This window comes from Physeter macrocephalus, chromosome 10 (genome assembly GCF_002837175.3).
Source record: "Physeter macrocephalus isolate SW-GA chromosome 10, ASM283717v5, whole genome shotgun sequence".
NCBI classification, from domain to species: Eukaryota; Metazoa; Chordata; class Mammalia; order Artiodactyla; family Physeteridae; genus Physeter; species Physeter macrocephalus.
This window is the reverse complement of record NC_041223.1, coordinates 37,063,417-37,080,595: the sequence shown is the minus strand read 5'-3', so window position 1 is coordinate 37,080,595 and position 17,179 is coordinate 37,063,417. Positions and strand designations below refer to the sequence as shown.

At 38.4% G+C, this 17,179-nt stretch overlaps 1 protein-coding gene across 7 annotated transcripts in view; it reads left to right on the top strand.

Annotated features, from left to right (window-relative positions):
* Positions 1-17,179, top strand: part of NCOA7 (nuclear receptor coactivator 7) — a 154,050-nt gene that overhangs the window by 56,037 nt on the left and 80,834 nt on the right. For all 7 annotated transcript variants that reach the window (XM_028494474.2, XM_028494473.2, XM_007130676.4 and 4 more), the window contains one exon: positions 15,399-15,619. In XM_028494474.2, coding sequence (XP_028350275.1) covers positions 15,399-15,619 — 221 coding nt within the window. The remainder of the gene's footprint in view (positions 1-15,398; positions 15,620-17,179) is intronic.

The following is a 17,179-nucleotide window of genomic DNA, read 5'->3' as shown; positions in this document are numbered from 1 at the left end:
TGTAGAATTCTGAAAACTCAATTTAGTGCTTTAACATCACAAGTCCCCTAAAACAATATCTGAATAGAGAGGAATTAATATATATTGATGAAGAACTCCTTATTTTTTGTGTGTATAATAGATTTACTAAGGATATAATAGTTGATAAATGCTGAATTTTAGTTTTTGCCCATGTTTCTGTGAAATTGTAATGTGTAATACATGGGTTAAATATTGAGCCTTGCTTTTTACTGATTGGGGCTTCTTTGCGCTAATCCATATAAACAGCAATGAAACTTTCCTTTGTTTGACTTTCATTTGAACTGCAGCTAGTATACTCCCTGCAGAGCGTCTCAGTGATAGTTAAAAACATATTTATTTTCCCTCATCTTATGAAATATTGTTATCATTATATTTTGGTTTTGTTCAGAAGCTTCTTCAATCTCAGCCAAAATAAAGTCCAGTTGAGTTTTCTTATGGCCTAATGCAGGAACATGGAAATACACAGGAAATTTGGATGACTATTATTCCAATATTATAAAGGTGTAAAAGAGTTCCATAATGTGTACAAAAATTAGAAGGAATTTCTCAGATCAGAACAATTAAAACTACATAAACAAATGCAAATCTATATGAAATTACCTTGCCTTTTATCAACTACTATTAAAAAATCAAAGAGAAAACGTAATAAAATCAAAGTGAAAGTTTCTTGGTAAAGACTGCTCTTGGAGAAGGTGGTTTGATTACTCAGTTAATGGCATATAATAAATTTTGTTTCACCTCCGTGTGCCAAGTGACATATTAAGTATGAAGAAGAGTTAATGATGGAAAAGTCCAGTTCTCTTTATCTGGGGAAATGGGCAGGTGTTCGAGTGGTGGGGGAGTTGTTAGGTTTCAGGGTAGTTGTCCCCCTCAGAGCACCTTATATCCTTTAAATTAGTACATTGGTGTTGGGCAGAGTTTGATTTCTGTCATTGTAAGGGTATCAAGCAACTTCACTTGTGGTATTAGTCCCTTTCAGTCTATGTGACATGGTGGGATTCAAGGATTTTAACAATTCGTGGAATTTGACATAGATAACTTATAATAAGCCTGCTTTGTCATTGCAGCACTGAAGTTTATTTCTTATCTGTTCATTCATTCATTCGTGCCCCATCTTATTCCATAGAGATTTGAGGCACCTTATAAAAACTACATTTATGTAACCCATATATATAAGCAGACTTGTTGTGGTCCAGTCCCAGCATTAAGTCATATTCAAAGAAATATGTATGACCGTGAGAATAATTGAAAATAATTCAAATACTTACTTCACCTCTCAGAAAACATCCAAAAGGGGAGTAAATGCATTATATATAATAGAACTTTTAAAAAATCCTCTTTGCCCATCTCTCTGAACTTTTCCATGGCTGTCAGCTATCTCCCCAGACTTTGTCTGTCTTGAAACCTACACAAAGGGTCTCCTCAAATCCAGTCAGTCCTTACCTTTCTCCTTCTTTCCACCTTCATTTTTAGGTATTTTTCTTCTTTTTTCTTTTTTAATTAATTAATCTATTTGTTTTTATTTATTTATTTATTTATTTTTGTTTTTATTTATTTATTTTTGGCTGCATTGGGTCTTCGTTGCTGCATGTGGGCTTTCTCTAGTTGCAGCGAGCAGGGGCCACACTTCGTTGCAGTGTGCGGGCCTCTCATTGTGGTGACTTCTCTTGTTGTGGAGCACGGGCTCTAGGCACACGGGCTTCAGTAGTTGTGGCACGCAGGCCCAGCAGTTGTGGCTCGCGGGCTCTAGAGCGCAGGCTCAGTAGTTGTGGCGCACGGGTCTAGTTGCTCTGTGGCATGTGGGGTCCTCCTGGACCTGGGCTCAAACCCGTGTCCCCTGCATTGGCAGGCAGATTGCTAACCACTGCGCCACCAGGGAAGTCCCGGTATCTTTTCTTCTATTTCCTCTCTCATTGTATATTCTTCTCCACTTCTCTCCGCCTGCTAATTTATTTCTCACATTTGTGTCAGTAAGCCCAGAACCAGGGAAAGGAGAAAAAGCTGAGACTCAAACCCAGAGTTTCCCTTAGGAGGTAGCACAAAGAATGAGGTTGCAGTTATCCACATATTCATATATTTTCTCTGTGTTACCCTTATAAAAAAAATTGTAAAATACTAATTAAAAACTGAAAGTCCAGGCTAGGGAACATATAAATTGAGATGAAAAATAGAACACTAAATGGCATGTTATTAGTTGTGTAGTTGACTCAGAACTACAGTTGACCGTAGAAGAACATGGGTTTTAACTGCTCGGTCCACTTATATGCAGATTTTTTTTTTTTTTCAATAAATACAGTCAGCTCTCTGAATCTGCAGATTCTGCATCCCTGGATTCACCCAACTGTGGATCAAAAGCTTAATATAGGATCCAGGGTTGGTTGAAGCCATGGATGCAGGACTAGCCGATATGGAGCGCCGACTATGGGACTTGAACATCCATGAATTTTGGTATCTGGCTGCAGGTCCTAAACCAATCCCCCATGTATACCGAGGGATGACTACTTCATGGTTAGTGATATAAAGGGACTCCTTTCCATAGGTCTCCCTAATCATGAGTGGAGCACACCAGTTCCCCAGGTGACAAAGCCCTCCTAGCCTTTAATTCTGAAATTACATAGGATTCACATCCTAGATAAAAGGAACACTAAAAATTTAGTGGTAGTGTCTTTAACATCCATAAGAGCAATTTATTGCAGTGACTATGAGTGAAAAGAGAGGATATGAAGCCAAAACGTGACTTAAAGACATTCTGCAGTAGGCCAACACAGTATAGTCCAAGACTGCAGCTTCCTGATTATCCGAATTGACCTAAGAATAAAACTGTATGTTGTCTGTAGCAAAAAATGCAAACAGTGACCTTAGGAACCAAGGCAGTGATATAAATGAGTGGATGCTACGTGGTAGCCGTCAGCCTTGGGCGTGGAGGTGCTGCACGGATGGAGGAGACTGGTGGCTGCGCGGCACCTGCCCTCTCAGAGGAGGGAGGCTGCTCTCGCTCTGCTCCATCCTGTTTTGCCATGTGGGGCTCTAGTCCAGTGCTGTTGTGTCTTCTAATTCTTCAAGGTCAGCCTGAAATCTGGATTTTAATGTAAAATGTCCCCATTTTAAATGCTCACCATTAGGTCATTTGGATTTTTAGAAAGTGCTTGGGAACTTGCCAGCAGGTGTTCGATCATTCAACTCTCATCAGAGGAAGGGGGAGCCTGCATGTTTTTCACACAAGTCTTTATCAGTCTCACCTCCATCTTCTCTGCTGTGCTCAAGGTTGGTTCTTTGGCAAAGTCTAGCATCTGGTATTCTTGTATTCTCCAATACCAGCTGGGTGTCCAACCATTCAATTCAATTCTCACACTAACAGCTCTGAGTAAGTGTCAGACTACACAGGTTTAAGAGCTCAGTTTCTCAAGACTGCCCTCACCCCAGATGCTCCTTGTAAGTTCCACATCCCGAGTCAACCCATACATACATACAGCCAACTTGGCTATGAATTTGGTTCCCATGATCCCCTACTCACTCACTGGAATGACTCACAGGACTCAGGAAAACACTTTATTTACATTCACCAGTTTATGATAAAGGGTATAACCAGGAACAGCCCAATGGAAGAGAAGCATAGGGCAAAGTATGTGGGTGGGGAGAACAGAGCTTCCGTATGCTCTCTGGGTGTGCCAGCCTCCTAGAACATTGATTTGTTCACCAACCCTGGAAGTTCTCTGAACTCTGACATTTAAGGGCTTTCACGGAGGTTTCACGGGGTAGGCATGATTGATTGAATCATTGGCCATTGGTGATTGAACTGAATCTCTAGCCCCTCCCCTCTGTTCCCTCTCCCAAGGTCTGGGGGTGGGGCTGAAAGTTCCAAGCTTCTAATCAAGCCTTGGTGTTTCTGGTGACCAACCCCTATCTTGAAGCTATCTAGGCCCCCTCACTCCCTAGCCCTCCTCCCCACACATACCAGAGTCATCTCATTAGTGTACAGAGACATTCTCATCACTCAGGAGACACCAAATGTTCTGGGAACTCTGTGCCAGAAACCAAAGGAAGAAAAAGATCAAATATTATTTTTAATTAAACCACAGGTGTTTATTTTGGTTGGTTACAAGCAAACTAGTATACCTGAGAGATGACCGCTGATGAGGTTTTTTGAAGACCCTGACCAAGACTGCTGTGTGGTTGGAAGATCATCACCCTAGAGATGGGCCCTCAGATACATGAAAGCAAGGCCAGGATTTTTCTTCAAAAATCTATGTTTGGTTCACCCTTACACACAAATGAATTACCCCAGAGTTCTACACTAATTTCAGTAGGGAAAAATTTCAAAGTAGGTATTACTAGTCTCCCATTCCCTGAATTTTATTTTTGAGCAATGTCACTTCCCAAGGACATGACCAGTATATATTAATTGGAAGAAATACATCTACATACTGGATGTAAACCAACTAAATTATGGGCATCTGCCAAAATAATTCAAAAAATTTCTTGCCTGATATAAGGTTATTCTTTCTGAAAGTACCTATAACGATAGGAGGAGTTATGATCCTGTGTCTAGTTTATGACATTGAAATAACATTATCATAAAAGGATATGTGTGTGTCTAACTTGTTTAAAAGCAGTTAAAAATTATTAGAATATATTTTAAAAGTTGGAAGGGTGAGAGAAGTTGAGTTAGAGCATATTATAATTTTATGCCACTCATAACTGTTTTCTGTAAGCAGGCCATTTCTGTTGATCATAAATGTTGTGTTTCACGCAATAGGCCTGCAGGAAAATGTTAATTTATATACTAAACTGATTGTCTTTTTTCAGCCTTATTTTTCTCCATGTTTCTATAGTTTAAGCAGTTAACAGGGACTTAGGTTAAAATCTGAGAACAAGATCCCTGGCATCTTCGTATTTCTGCTTGAAAATTTTCAGAGTAGTATTCTTTAATTAGTTGCTTGTTTTGCTTAAATGGCTTCAATAAATCAAAATTTTCTGTTTCTTCAGAAGAATTGTGTCCCTGAAATATGTTGCTGTTATGTTGAGATACATATGTCATTGAAATACATATCCCACTGCTCTTTTCTGTAAATGTCACTGGGGAGTCTGAGCATATGATGCATTCTGAGTGAAAGATATTTTAAAAAATAGTTAACTGACTTAAAAAAAAAGATTTCTGGGCAAGCTAAGGGACTCTAGTAAAAGAAAAAAAAATATTTGGAGGACTTCTTGGCTTTGGTCATAAAGAGTGAATACCTGCTTTCAGTGAAGATTAAAGAAATCAGATATGAAAATGAGATGAACTCCTTAGAAACCCTGCCTGTTAAAAATGTTCCTTCCAATATCTCTACCTCCAAGAGGCTGTTTTGCAGTCACCCAACATAAAATGAGAGCTCGTGTTTGTGGTATTTTCATTGTACCTTTAGATTTCAAGATGGTCTTGAGTCAACTTTTTGTTTTTTCTAGAGAAATTATTTGCTTCCTGCCAGTCACTGACAGGAGTGAACTTTTTCAAGTAACGTAGACAACACATTGCATAGATGCAGAAGTGATTTAGACATGGGAAACTAAGACACTGCAGTGATATGCTGCTCAGTTTACAATTATTTATGACGCAAAAGCTAATTTAGCCAGTGTGGTAGACTGAATAATGACCCCCAAAGATATCCAGCTTCTAATCCTTAGACCTGGGAGTGTTACCTTCTCTGGCTAAAAGACCTTGAAGATAAGATTAGGTTAAGGCTCTTGAGATGGGGAGATTATCCTGGATTATCTGGGTTGGCTTCTGAATGCAATCTCAGTGTTCAGAGAAGAATGTGTGACAGTGAAAAGAGAAACTGTGCTGCTGGCTTTGAAGATGGGAGAAGGGGCCACAAGGAATACAACTCTAGCAGCTGGAGAAGGCAAGGAAAGAGTGTCTGCAGGTAGCGTGGCCCCATGACTGATTTCGGCCTTCTGACCTTCAGAACTGTAAGAGAATATGTGTGTGTGTTTTGTGTGTGTGTGTGTGTGTGTGTGTGTGTGTGTGTGTGTTGTTTTAAACTACCAAGTTTGTGGTAATTTGTGACAGCAGCCATAGGAAGCTAATACAGCTAGTTAATTTGATGATATTAAGTTAAATAAACTACATACATAATACCATTATAAAGCAAAAGGGAATTTAAAAACTGCCCAATACTTAGTCATTTCTTAACATTTCTGTCTGCAGATTTTGGTTAATTTCTGTATTACTGTGTTTATCAGCTTATTCTTGACTGTTAAGCAGTAAAATTCCGAATATTTAAATATTATATTATATTTACAGGACTTTGCCGATTACTCTTAGCAGCATGCAATTCTCTTATCTCCCAGAGCAAGTTCCCTTTTCTGGTTCCCTTCCTCAGTTTATGGCTGAGGTATATATTGCTGTTGTCCGTACGTACGATTGATTCCCATGTAACTTTTTCAGGTTGTGACTCAGCATCCTGATTTTTGGAAAAGGGAACCAGACTCCCACACGGGCACCCTATATATGCAACAAAAGCCTGTCTTGTTTCGTAAATACAAGGCAAACATTCTACACAGTAGGCATCCATTTTGTGGCAGTACCATTGTCATCCTGGTACTGGGGGGAGCATGTAAGGTTCTCTGAAATGTCCCTTATGAAGCCACCCCCCCAAGCCTTCTCTGAAAGTGTGACAATTTGTTTACGTCCACTCCTGGCACCTGCGCTTTGATTATCAGAGTCCCCTCAGATCTGCTGATTTCACCACTGTTATAATAGCACAAAGAAATCCTAGAAAAGGGAAAATTTTGTGGTGTTTCCCTGATTGGCATTCTGTTTCGCAGTCTTTATTGGAACGCAGTTGTTTCTTGAGGCCAAGGGAAATTCTGTTACCTGTGTTCATCTGGATGGTTGTATTGCTGGTTAGTGAACTCAAAGCCAAAGGATTTCATTTTCTAACTGTGTTGGTTCTATGAACCAGAGTTTTTCCATTTGAACTGATGAATTCTCCTCGGGGAGAGGGGGATTTCATGATCAAAATTAGACTAAATGAAAAAAATGAATGCACATTTCAGAGGGTGGCACTAGAATCAGGTACATCTACAGATTTTTCCATGGATTACTCCTGAACTTTTTGGTTTTATTTGATCATAATTCCAAGAGAGAATTTTCATTAGGTGAGTGTTTTGTTTTGTTTTGTTTTTCAACGATTCTCCCCCGCCCCCGGCTTTAAGTTTCATTTTATTTGGCATTTATCCCAGTTGGGAATTTGCAGTGGAAATGGAAAACTGACCTTCCATTTGTGAAATCACAAAATGAAATGGAATAACAGAAGTGATGTTCTCCTAGAAATAATAAATAGCTTTGTGCTGGTGTCTAAATTCATAGCACAGTTAACTAAAGTTAATATTTATGTACAGTGAGAAGAATAATGTCTAGAAGCTCTCAGACACCTTCTTTGTTGTGTTATACTCTTTTTATACGTTACCTCATTTTCTTGGATCTTGAGAAATCCCCAAGTAGTGACAGCAACAGTGGCACAACCAAGTAGGAACATCTGGTTATTGAGCTCTTACTGGAAGCCAGGCACAGGTTGTGTTTAATAGTACAGTTAAGCTGTCCGTGTACTACTTAGTTTAATCATCAAAAAACCCCATCTGAGGCCGTTGTTTCCCTTTCACAGACAAGGAACCTGAATTGAGATTTAGTAACTTGCCTGAAGATGCATACCTAATAAAGAATAATGAGGGTTCAAACACAGATGTTTCTGGCTCACAGGCCGAACTTATTCTGTGGCAACGCCCGTTTCCGTGAGTCTGGAAATGGCAAGAGTCTGGTTTAGGCAACCGGGAAAAAACAGCCAAGACTCTGAAGGTCAGAACAGTACAATGACAAGGTTGCAGTGGAACAGCCAAGATCAAGAACTAAGAGAAGGTCCCCTGAGGGCCACAGACCAGCTCTGCCTTGATAAAGAAGGGGATTGGGGTTGCAGTGCAGCAATTTACTGTGATAGCTGGATTGAGAAAAAAGAATATACCTCTGAACGAGATTTAGCAAAATGTTGTCATAGCTATAGATGTTTAGTTTTTTAAAATCGATTTGCCTTATAATTACAAAATTAATATATATGCTTGCTGTATTAAAAAATTCAACACCAAATTATGTAAGTGTAAAGTAAAAGTTACCCCTCTTCTCTCTTTCCCCATTGACCAACTATTTTCCTGTACCTGTATATCTAAACCTATGTACATATATAGCTAAATGGAATAGTTGGTCTTGGAGGGTTTTCTTTTATTTTTTTGTTTTATTTCACAAAAATAGGGTCATACTATAATACTGTTCTATAACTTTTTAAATGAAATAATATTACATCTACATCTTTTATGTTAATACTCTTATTTCCATACAGAAGCAATTGTGAGCAGAAATATTTGCATTAAAGAAGACTGTATTGGGGGGTGGGTGAAATGGGTGAAGGTGGTCAAAAGACACAAATATCGGGCTTCCCTGGTGGCGCAGTGGTTGAGAGTCCGCCTGACGATGCAGGGGACACGGGTTCGTGCCCCGGTCCGGGAGGATCCCACATGCCGTGGAGCGGCTGGGCCCGTGAGCCGTGGCCGCTGAGCCTGCGCTCCGCAACGGGAGAGGCCACGACAGTGAGAGGCCCACGTACTGCAAAAAAACCCACAAAAACCACAAATATCTAGTTATAAAATAAGTTCTGGGGATATAATGTACAGCATGGTGACTATAGTTAATAATACTGTATTGTATATTTGCAAGTTACTAAGAGAGTAGATCTTAAAAGTTCTCATCACAAGAAAAACAAATTTGTAGCAATTTGTGGTGATGGATGTTAACTAGACTTATTATGGTGGTCATTTCATAATATATACATATATTGAGTCATTATGTTGTACACCTGAAGCTAATATAATATGTCAATTATATTCCAATAAAAAAATATGCAAGGCTATTACATGCAGTTTGGTAGGTCACAACTTGGACCTGACCTGCTTGAATACTTCCAGTGACGGGGAGTTCCCTTCTTGGTGAAACAGCCAGTTCCACTATTGGATTGCTCTGTTAGAAAGTTATATTGAACTAATGTTTTTTATGACTTCCTCTTGCTCATTAATATGTTCTCTGGAGTTCCACAGACCAAGTCTCATCCCCTCTTTACCTGTAACTGGATGAAATGAGACACCAAGGGGTATGCTTAAGAAAATGAAAAAACTTAAAAAAAAAAAAAGGTAAAAGAAAAAGAAGATTATATTGCCTCCATGGCTGCTCAGTTTTGACATTTTCTACTTTTCTTCATGGAGATATTAGCTCCAAATTGTAGAGCAGAGCTTCTTTGCCCCTTTTTTTTTTTTTTTAAACATCCTTTGCATATGGAGGGTGTTCTTTCTTAACCTCTGGATTTTCCCAGGGCTGGAAGCTCTGCAGTGGAAGATGTAATCAGATGTGAGGGAGCACAGGAAAGTGCAGACTCTTAGGAAGGTTTAGTTTGGATTTAAAAGATTTTGTTTTTTTAACCTCAAATATAACTTTAGCACATTTCCTAAGCTCAGCCAACTGTTAGAGGCAGACAGGACCTTGAAAATCATGTCAACCTCTTGCTTTTGTTTACCTTAGAAGTCCTGGAGAGTTTATCTTATTTCCAAAGAAGGTCACAACTGATTGTCAGACAGCCAAGCTCAGAACCTCTTTCCTTCCTGTGAGCATGTTCTCCATTGAAGCCTACCAGGCTGCCAAACCATTCTCCCTCAAATAGTTCAGAGAATTTCCAAAGTCCAGCGGATTTTATTTTAAAGTCAAGGTATATATATGCCATAACACCTTTAGGAGAGATCCTGGAGGCCATGTGGCCATTGTGAATTCCTGCTCCACAACTTAACCAAGCCCTGTGACCTTGCAAAGTGACCCTAATTTTTCTCAGCCTTCCTTTTCTTATCTGTAACATGGAGATAAGATTGCCTACCTCCTTGGCCTTTTGTGAGGATAGGATAATATTTATAAAGTACATAACACAGTGCCTGGTTCATTAGTCAACTCAATAGTAGTTGCTGTTAGAAGAAAGCTCTTTCAAACTTTTCGTAATAATCTTTTTTAAGAAGTAAAACTCAATTTTAAAAATGTGACAGTATATGTGTTAAATTATTGTAGGAAGGAGACTTCAAAGACTAAATACTTTAAAAAATTTGGGGGGGACTAGATGTTGTACATGGTTTAAAATCCGAAATATATAAAAGAGAAGCAGAAAGTAATTTTTCTTACTCTCTCTTTCCCCACAGCTACTACCTTTCTTTAGCTGGAAACTCACTTTACAAATTTTTTGTTATACCCTTGTAGACGTATTCTATGCACATACTCAGTAAGCTTTAAATATGAAATGATTTCTGTCTTCAGTCTTTCCTCTAGTCTCTTGCTAATAGGGCTGTCTGTTGAGTCAGCTCTAGGTCAGCACTGTCCAGTACTTTCTGTGATGGCAGAAGTGTTCTATACATGTGTTGTTCAATACAGTACCCACTAGCACATGCGTCTATTGAGTTCTTAAAATATGACTCTTGTAACTGAAGAACTGAATTTAAATTTTTTATTTAATTTTTATTACATTTAATAACCACAGGTGGCTAGTTAGTGGCTACCCTATTAGACAGTGCTGTGCTAGATATTTATGTCTTTGGCACTTTTTATAGAAACACATGGACCTCAAATTATGGAATTAAGGAAAGAGTCATAGAGAGCCACTAAGTTAATATTAATGAAAGAAGTCTATAGTTTAATATATTTTTAATTATATGTGGCTAATACATTTTCTTTTTAAGTATCTAGATAAGGAGATGAGAGGTTTTTGTTGTTGTTGTTGCGGTACGCGGGCCTCTCACTGTTGTGGCCTCTCCCGTTGCGGAGCACAGGCTCCGGACGCGCAGGCTCAGCGGCCATGGCTCACGGGCCCAGCCGCTCCGCGGCATGTGGGATCTTCCCGGACCGAGGCACGAACCCGTGTCTCCTGCATCGGCAGGCGGACTCTCAACCACTGCGCCACCAGGGAAGCCCGAGAGTTTAATTTTGAGAACATGTTGCTAATCAAACAAAGCTGTGAAATGGCATGTTTGTAGGAGAGCAGATCTCAAACAAATCAGAACGTAACCTCATTTATCTATTTATTTTTTCAAGAAGTATTTATTGAATAGCTAATGTGTACCATGCATAGGCCCTGGGAGTATGGCATTAACAAAACCTAAACAAATCCCTGCCCTCATGAAGCTTTCACTCTAGTGCTAATGAAAGCCTCCTCTCTCCATTTGGTGCCTTTTTGGTGCCTTTTTGTGTTACATTCCACTGGCGGTCAGCAGGCAACAGGGGAGACCTCTGCAGAGACAAAGAAAGGAATTTGCTCCAGGCCCTTGGCTTTGATGGCCGCCAGTGCTCTAAACTTATTTCCTTTAGTAAAGGAAAAAGCTTCAAAGGAAAACAGTTTTCATTGAGCTACTAAAAAATGCTTTCTTTAGCAGTATCACCTTATTTATTTCTGTAGTCTGCTATCTCTGGGTTAGGATACGAGTAGGGGAAAAAGTGAGGTGTGCATATGTCTTACAAGTGCACACAATTTTAATGTAAAAAGAGCCAAGAAAAAAAAAAAAGAGCCAAGAGATTCCAAAATAAGCCCTTTAGTATTCCTTTTTAAAAAACTGAAGTATTGTTAATTTACAATGTTGTGTTAGTTTCAAGTGTACAACAGTGTAATTCAGTTATACGTACATGCATACATATATATTCTTTTCCAGATTTTTTCCATTATAGGTTATTGCAAGATATTGAGTATAGTTCCCTGTACAATACAGTAGGTCCTTGTTTATTGTATATAGTCCTTTAATATCCTTTATGGAAAGGTACGTATAAGAAGCTCAGAATCACGATGGTGAGCCACACTGCCCCAGTCCTTCCGCCCTTGGGGAAGGTCTGACTACCTTTACATTTTCTCCCCCAAACAGCGATTGCCTCTTTGTGTTAGCGTTCATTTGATTTAAGTGTTATTTTTATTTTTCTGCATTTTCAAAATTTCCTAGTATGAGCACATATTATTTTCATAATAAAACAAAGAACAATAAATTATGTTGTAAAAAAATAGTTCAGTCAGAGAGATGATGAAAGCCTGAAATCATTCCATGGGCGCAGAGACCAAGAAGAAGAGGTGTATTTGAGAGGGAGAGATTTAGGAAATAGAATTGACAGGGCTTGGTTACAGTAGTGGGAGGAGATTGTGTAATAAACACTTGTTTTATGAGATTGTGATCTATTTTTTAAAAAGACAAATGAGCATCACAAAAGGTTTTTAGTTTTTTGGTTTTGGGGGTTTTTGTTTTTTGGATTCACAGCAATCAAATGTTAAATATGTCTCACCATTTTCAATCACTCATCTGTTCAAGATGACTTGCCAGATAATTTTTAATTAATTAATTAATTAATTAATTAATTTTGGTTGCATTGGGTCTTTGTTGCTCTGTGCGGGCTTTCTCTAGTTGCGGCGAGCGGGGGCTACTCTTCGTTGTGGTGCGCAGGCTTCTCATTACGGTGGCTTCTCTTGTTGTGGCGCACGGGCTTAGTTGCCCCGCGGCATGTGGGATCTTCCCGGACCAGGGCTCGAACCCGTGTCCCCTGCGTTGGCAGGCGGGCTCTCAACCACTGCGCCACCAGGGAAGCCCCAGGTAATTTTTTTAGTCCACCATATAAATGTGTACATTTGGGGCCATTAAAAAAGCTTTGGTGAAATAAAGGGAGTTTATTTTCTTATGTAACTTTTTATTTCCAGTTAATTTAGTAATAACAAAACCCTTTTGTGAGAATGTCTTAGAATGATATTGATTTGAAGAACAAAAGGGAAGGCTTAAAAGATAAAAGCCCTAAAAAGGAATGTTTGAAGAGCATTAACTGTACCACATTTATCAGATTGGCAGTCATCCCCCCTTAGAAAAGTATTAACAATGTATTTCCATGCTTTGGGGAAGGATTTTACAGTGGGCTTCCAGAACTCACATCTGATTTCCAGTTACAAGATCCGAATGTTCCACTCATATTGATAACCTCCAGAGAAACAAATTCTCATGAGTTCTCTAGTCAAAACAAAAGATGTAGCTGATTGTAAAATTACTGAAGTGTTAAATTGTACTCTGTTTTCTGTTAAACAAGTTTGATATTGCTATTATCTAGCTTTTTTTTTTTTCTTTCTGAAATAACAACTATGTTTGGCTATATGGGTTGACAATAATGGTCTGTGTGGAAAGGGGGGAAAATGAATGAAACAGTGTGTCCCATTTTGTTATTTCCACGTGTGAAAATCGGTCTCTAATGAGATGTCTCCAACAGTGCTTCTGTTCATCATGACATGTGCCCTAGATCTGAGTGAGTTTAATTATAGTGGGAACAGTGAAATAAGGACATTTAAATTAATTTACAGTAGAAAAATTCAGGAGATTAAGAAGCAGCAACATATCTCAGTCTGCATAGAACTAATTTTTGAAGTCTCTTTTCTCTCCTCCCTGGAAGGAATCATTTTTGGAAGTGGGCAGTAATGTTCATCTCAAGCATGTTTTTGTTAAACCAGTATATCAGAACAAGATCAGCATGTCCTTCTGGATACAGAGATCAGCTCTTTGCGTAGACCTCCCTAAGCAAAGAGCTGATCTCTGTGTGATATCCAGGTTACTGCATATTAATTTCAGCCTCATACAGAAACCTTGATCAAGAGAGAAATTGTTTTATTAGGAGCATTATCTGATGCACCTTTGCAAAGAGCCATCTACTCTTTTACCAGAAAAAAACAGTTTAAAATCTGAGGATAGAAAATAAAAACATGCTTACTGGATATAATTCCTTTTTATGAATTTCCAATTTTGTTTAGTTTGTGTTCTTATTTGTTTTTTAACAAGTAAACCTAAAGAGAGGGCTAAGCTGAGAGATGGGCGATATATTCATTTATGATTTTTTTCCAGCTCTCCTTTCTCCTAGTCCATATACTCATTTATTAGCTAATGAAAATATAAGAACTTGGCTGCTCAGTGAATAACAGCTTAGTTGAAATGTTTTGTTAGAACATGGTATGGTACCTTTATCTCAAAAGCTGAGTTTTTGAACTATACCATGAAGTTCTTGAACTCAGCATGAACTATAGCATGCTTAGTTCTCATGTCATCCTATGATTGCATTTGGGTGTATTCTACTGTTTGTTTGTATTTTACTGTTGACACATATTTTTTCTATTGATCCTAATAAAAGACCCCGTGATACTTAGATAGCTAAGCCTCAGTGAGCGACCTCTTCAGACTGTTAATTTTTCAAAGATTACAGAGCAAATCAGCATAAAATCAAACCTTAGTCCCTGTTTGATCCTACAGTTATCTCCTTGCTCTCCCGAAACATTTCATCCATTGCCCAACATCAAATTGTATAGATGCTCAAGAGAGCAAAGGAAATAGACATGTGTATGAGAAAGCCAACTGTGCCTAGATAGAAGGGGGGAAAATGATCCTAATTTTAAAAATGTTTATATATGACCAGACTGCCACATATAGTAGAGGCCAAGGCCCTTATTCTTTACATTCTGGGGCAGTAAAAACATTCTTAAGAAGGACTAGTGAGTACAGAGTGACACGTCAGTTAACCAGGGTGATACATCAACTGGAAAATATTTTGAGTTACTGGATTTCAGTGAATTATTATAAACTTCTTCTGTTATACGTCTTTGACTTAGGAATGAAGAATTGAAAACATCAAATATGTTAACTAATGTATCAGTCAGCTATGATATTAGTAATCATAACAACTATATGTTGTCATCGTGGCATTTTCTATCTCAGGAAATGCAGCTCTTTCTTCACTACTACTATCATATGTGTAAAGGAAAGGAATTACTCAGACCTGAACCAGTTCATACCTTGCCAAACCTTTCTACTCAGTGTGTGAGCCAATTATAAAGGATTTGTTTTTATAAATGTGCTTGCCCATCAGCCCAAAGGTACCCTTGAAACCAGAAACACTTAAAAAAAAAAAGTAAGGCACTAAACATGGCATTGTAGTAGGGTAGCTGCGTATCTTGATTAAAAATACCCAACATTTTATAGCCTATAGAAGAATCTAGTATTTCCTCAGGTCTAAAGCATTTCCCAGTGATTTTTTTTGAGACATAAGTATGGAGGATATAAAATTGAGGAAAGGCCACAGATCTCCACATAAGAATTTTTAAGTGATTAAAAAAGAAAAAAAATAACAGGAAAGTGTAATTAACAGTAATACGAAGTTTTCAATATCAGTTAATTAGTTTCTCAAAGCCCAGTAGCGTGAAATTAATATGATTTCTCTTAGCAAATTATTTCTCCAATGTTTTTCCTTTTTTTTTTCTCATCCCTAGATTGAAAAAGAAAAAGCAAGCCAAACAAAATGCAGAGACAGCCTCAGCTATGGCTACAAGGACTCATTCTGGAAAAGAAGATGCTAGTACAGTCATTTTAGAACAAGACATGTGCAGCATTGCTGTGGAAGAGGAATATATTACTGATGAGAAAAAAAAGAGAAAAAGTAATCAGTTAAAGGAGATCAGGCGTACAGAACTAAAGAGATATTATAGTATTGGTGAGTATTGGTGGCAACTCTGTATTATTTTCATTTTAAAAATCTGTAATAGTTTTTAAAAAATGATAATTTGTAACAGGTCATAATATATAATATATAATAATAATAGCAACAGTTTATTGAGCAGCTACTATGTGTGTGTATATATATAATATATAATGTGTAAAGGGAACGACAACTATAATAATTTATATAAATATTGTGTAAAGATATATATATATAATATATATATAATCTTGTTTAACGAGAATGACAATTAAATAATGTTGGTGTGTCTTGGTTAATTTTCTGTTCCCAGCATCTAACACAGTGTCTAGCACATTGTGTCTGCTCATAAATATTTATTAAATGAATGGTCACTTTCCTTGTATGAGAAATATTTTTCTTATTATTTATAGACATGTCCATAAAAATGTTGATAGAAATGCCTGCACTGTTTCTTAGGCAATAGGAAATGGAGGAGAAATGGCCTAATATCCACTGGTTAAAAAAAAAAAGACCACGATGATGATGACTTGAGAGTTGTAGCTGAGGGGAATCTTAAAATGAGTCCACAGTATCATGTAGTTTCTGAGGATAGTCATTGCATCTGCAGCTGCATTAGCACAGGTGGCTTGTCTAGCACGATGGAGGTGATGATCCTGCTTTACTCCACCATCCTTCTCATACCTACTGCTCCTATCACATGCAGGCCTGGACTATGTTCAAAAGAGAATGCAAAGGGACTTCCCTGGTGGTGAAGTGGTTAAGAATCCGCCTGCCAGTGCAGGGGACGTGGGTTCAAACCCTGGTCCAGGAGGATACCACATACTGTGGAGCAACTAAGCCCATGCACCACAACTACTGAGCCTGAGCTCTGGAGCCCACAAGCCACAACTACTGAAGCCTGTGTACCTAGAGCCCATGCTCCACAACAAGAGAAGCCACCATAATGAGAAGGTTGTGCACCACAACGAAGAGTAGCCCCTGCTCGCAGCAACGAAGACCCAGCGCAGCCAAAGAAAAAAAATAAAAATAGAGAATGCAAAGAAAGGGAACCAGGAGATGAAACTTGATGTGGCACACGGGTTACAGTGTACTTGAGATTGCTAGGCTCAGAGACAGAAGACTAAGGAGGTCTCTGAAAACAAACTGCAGTCCAGTATATAAAACCTGGGCTGGTAGCAGGTACTTGGTCCACAGGGTCCCAAACTTGGTCCCAGTTGATGCCAAAGTTACTGGGGGACAGATCTCGTCTCTGTGTTAATATAACTCTCTACTAGTGCTCATCAAAGGTAAAGGTGGGCTGCCATTGGGATGGTTATAAATGAGGTTTTGCTGACATTGCTCCAACAGAGGCAGATGAGGTATCTGCAGTGGAAAGCCTGTGGTTTGTAGTATTCCAGTGGGTTCCCGTGATTATGTCATATATTACATAGATTCATGGATGCTTTTAATCTGAAGCCATTCAGCATTTTATAAAAAGCTGTAACTGTCACCCTATTGAAAGAGACTTCTGTGTGATTAATAAACTTCCTCTTAAAATTTTTTTTTTTTTTTTTTTTTTTTTTTTTTTTTTTT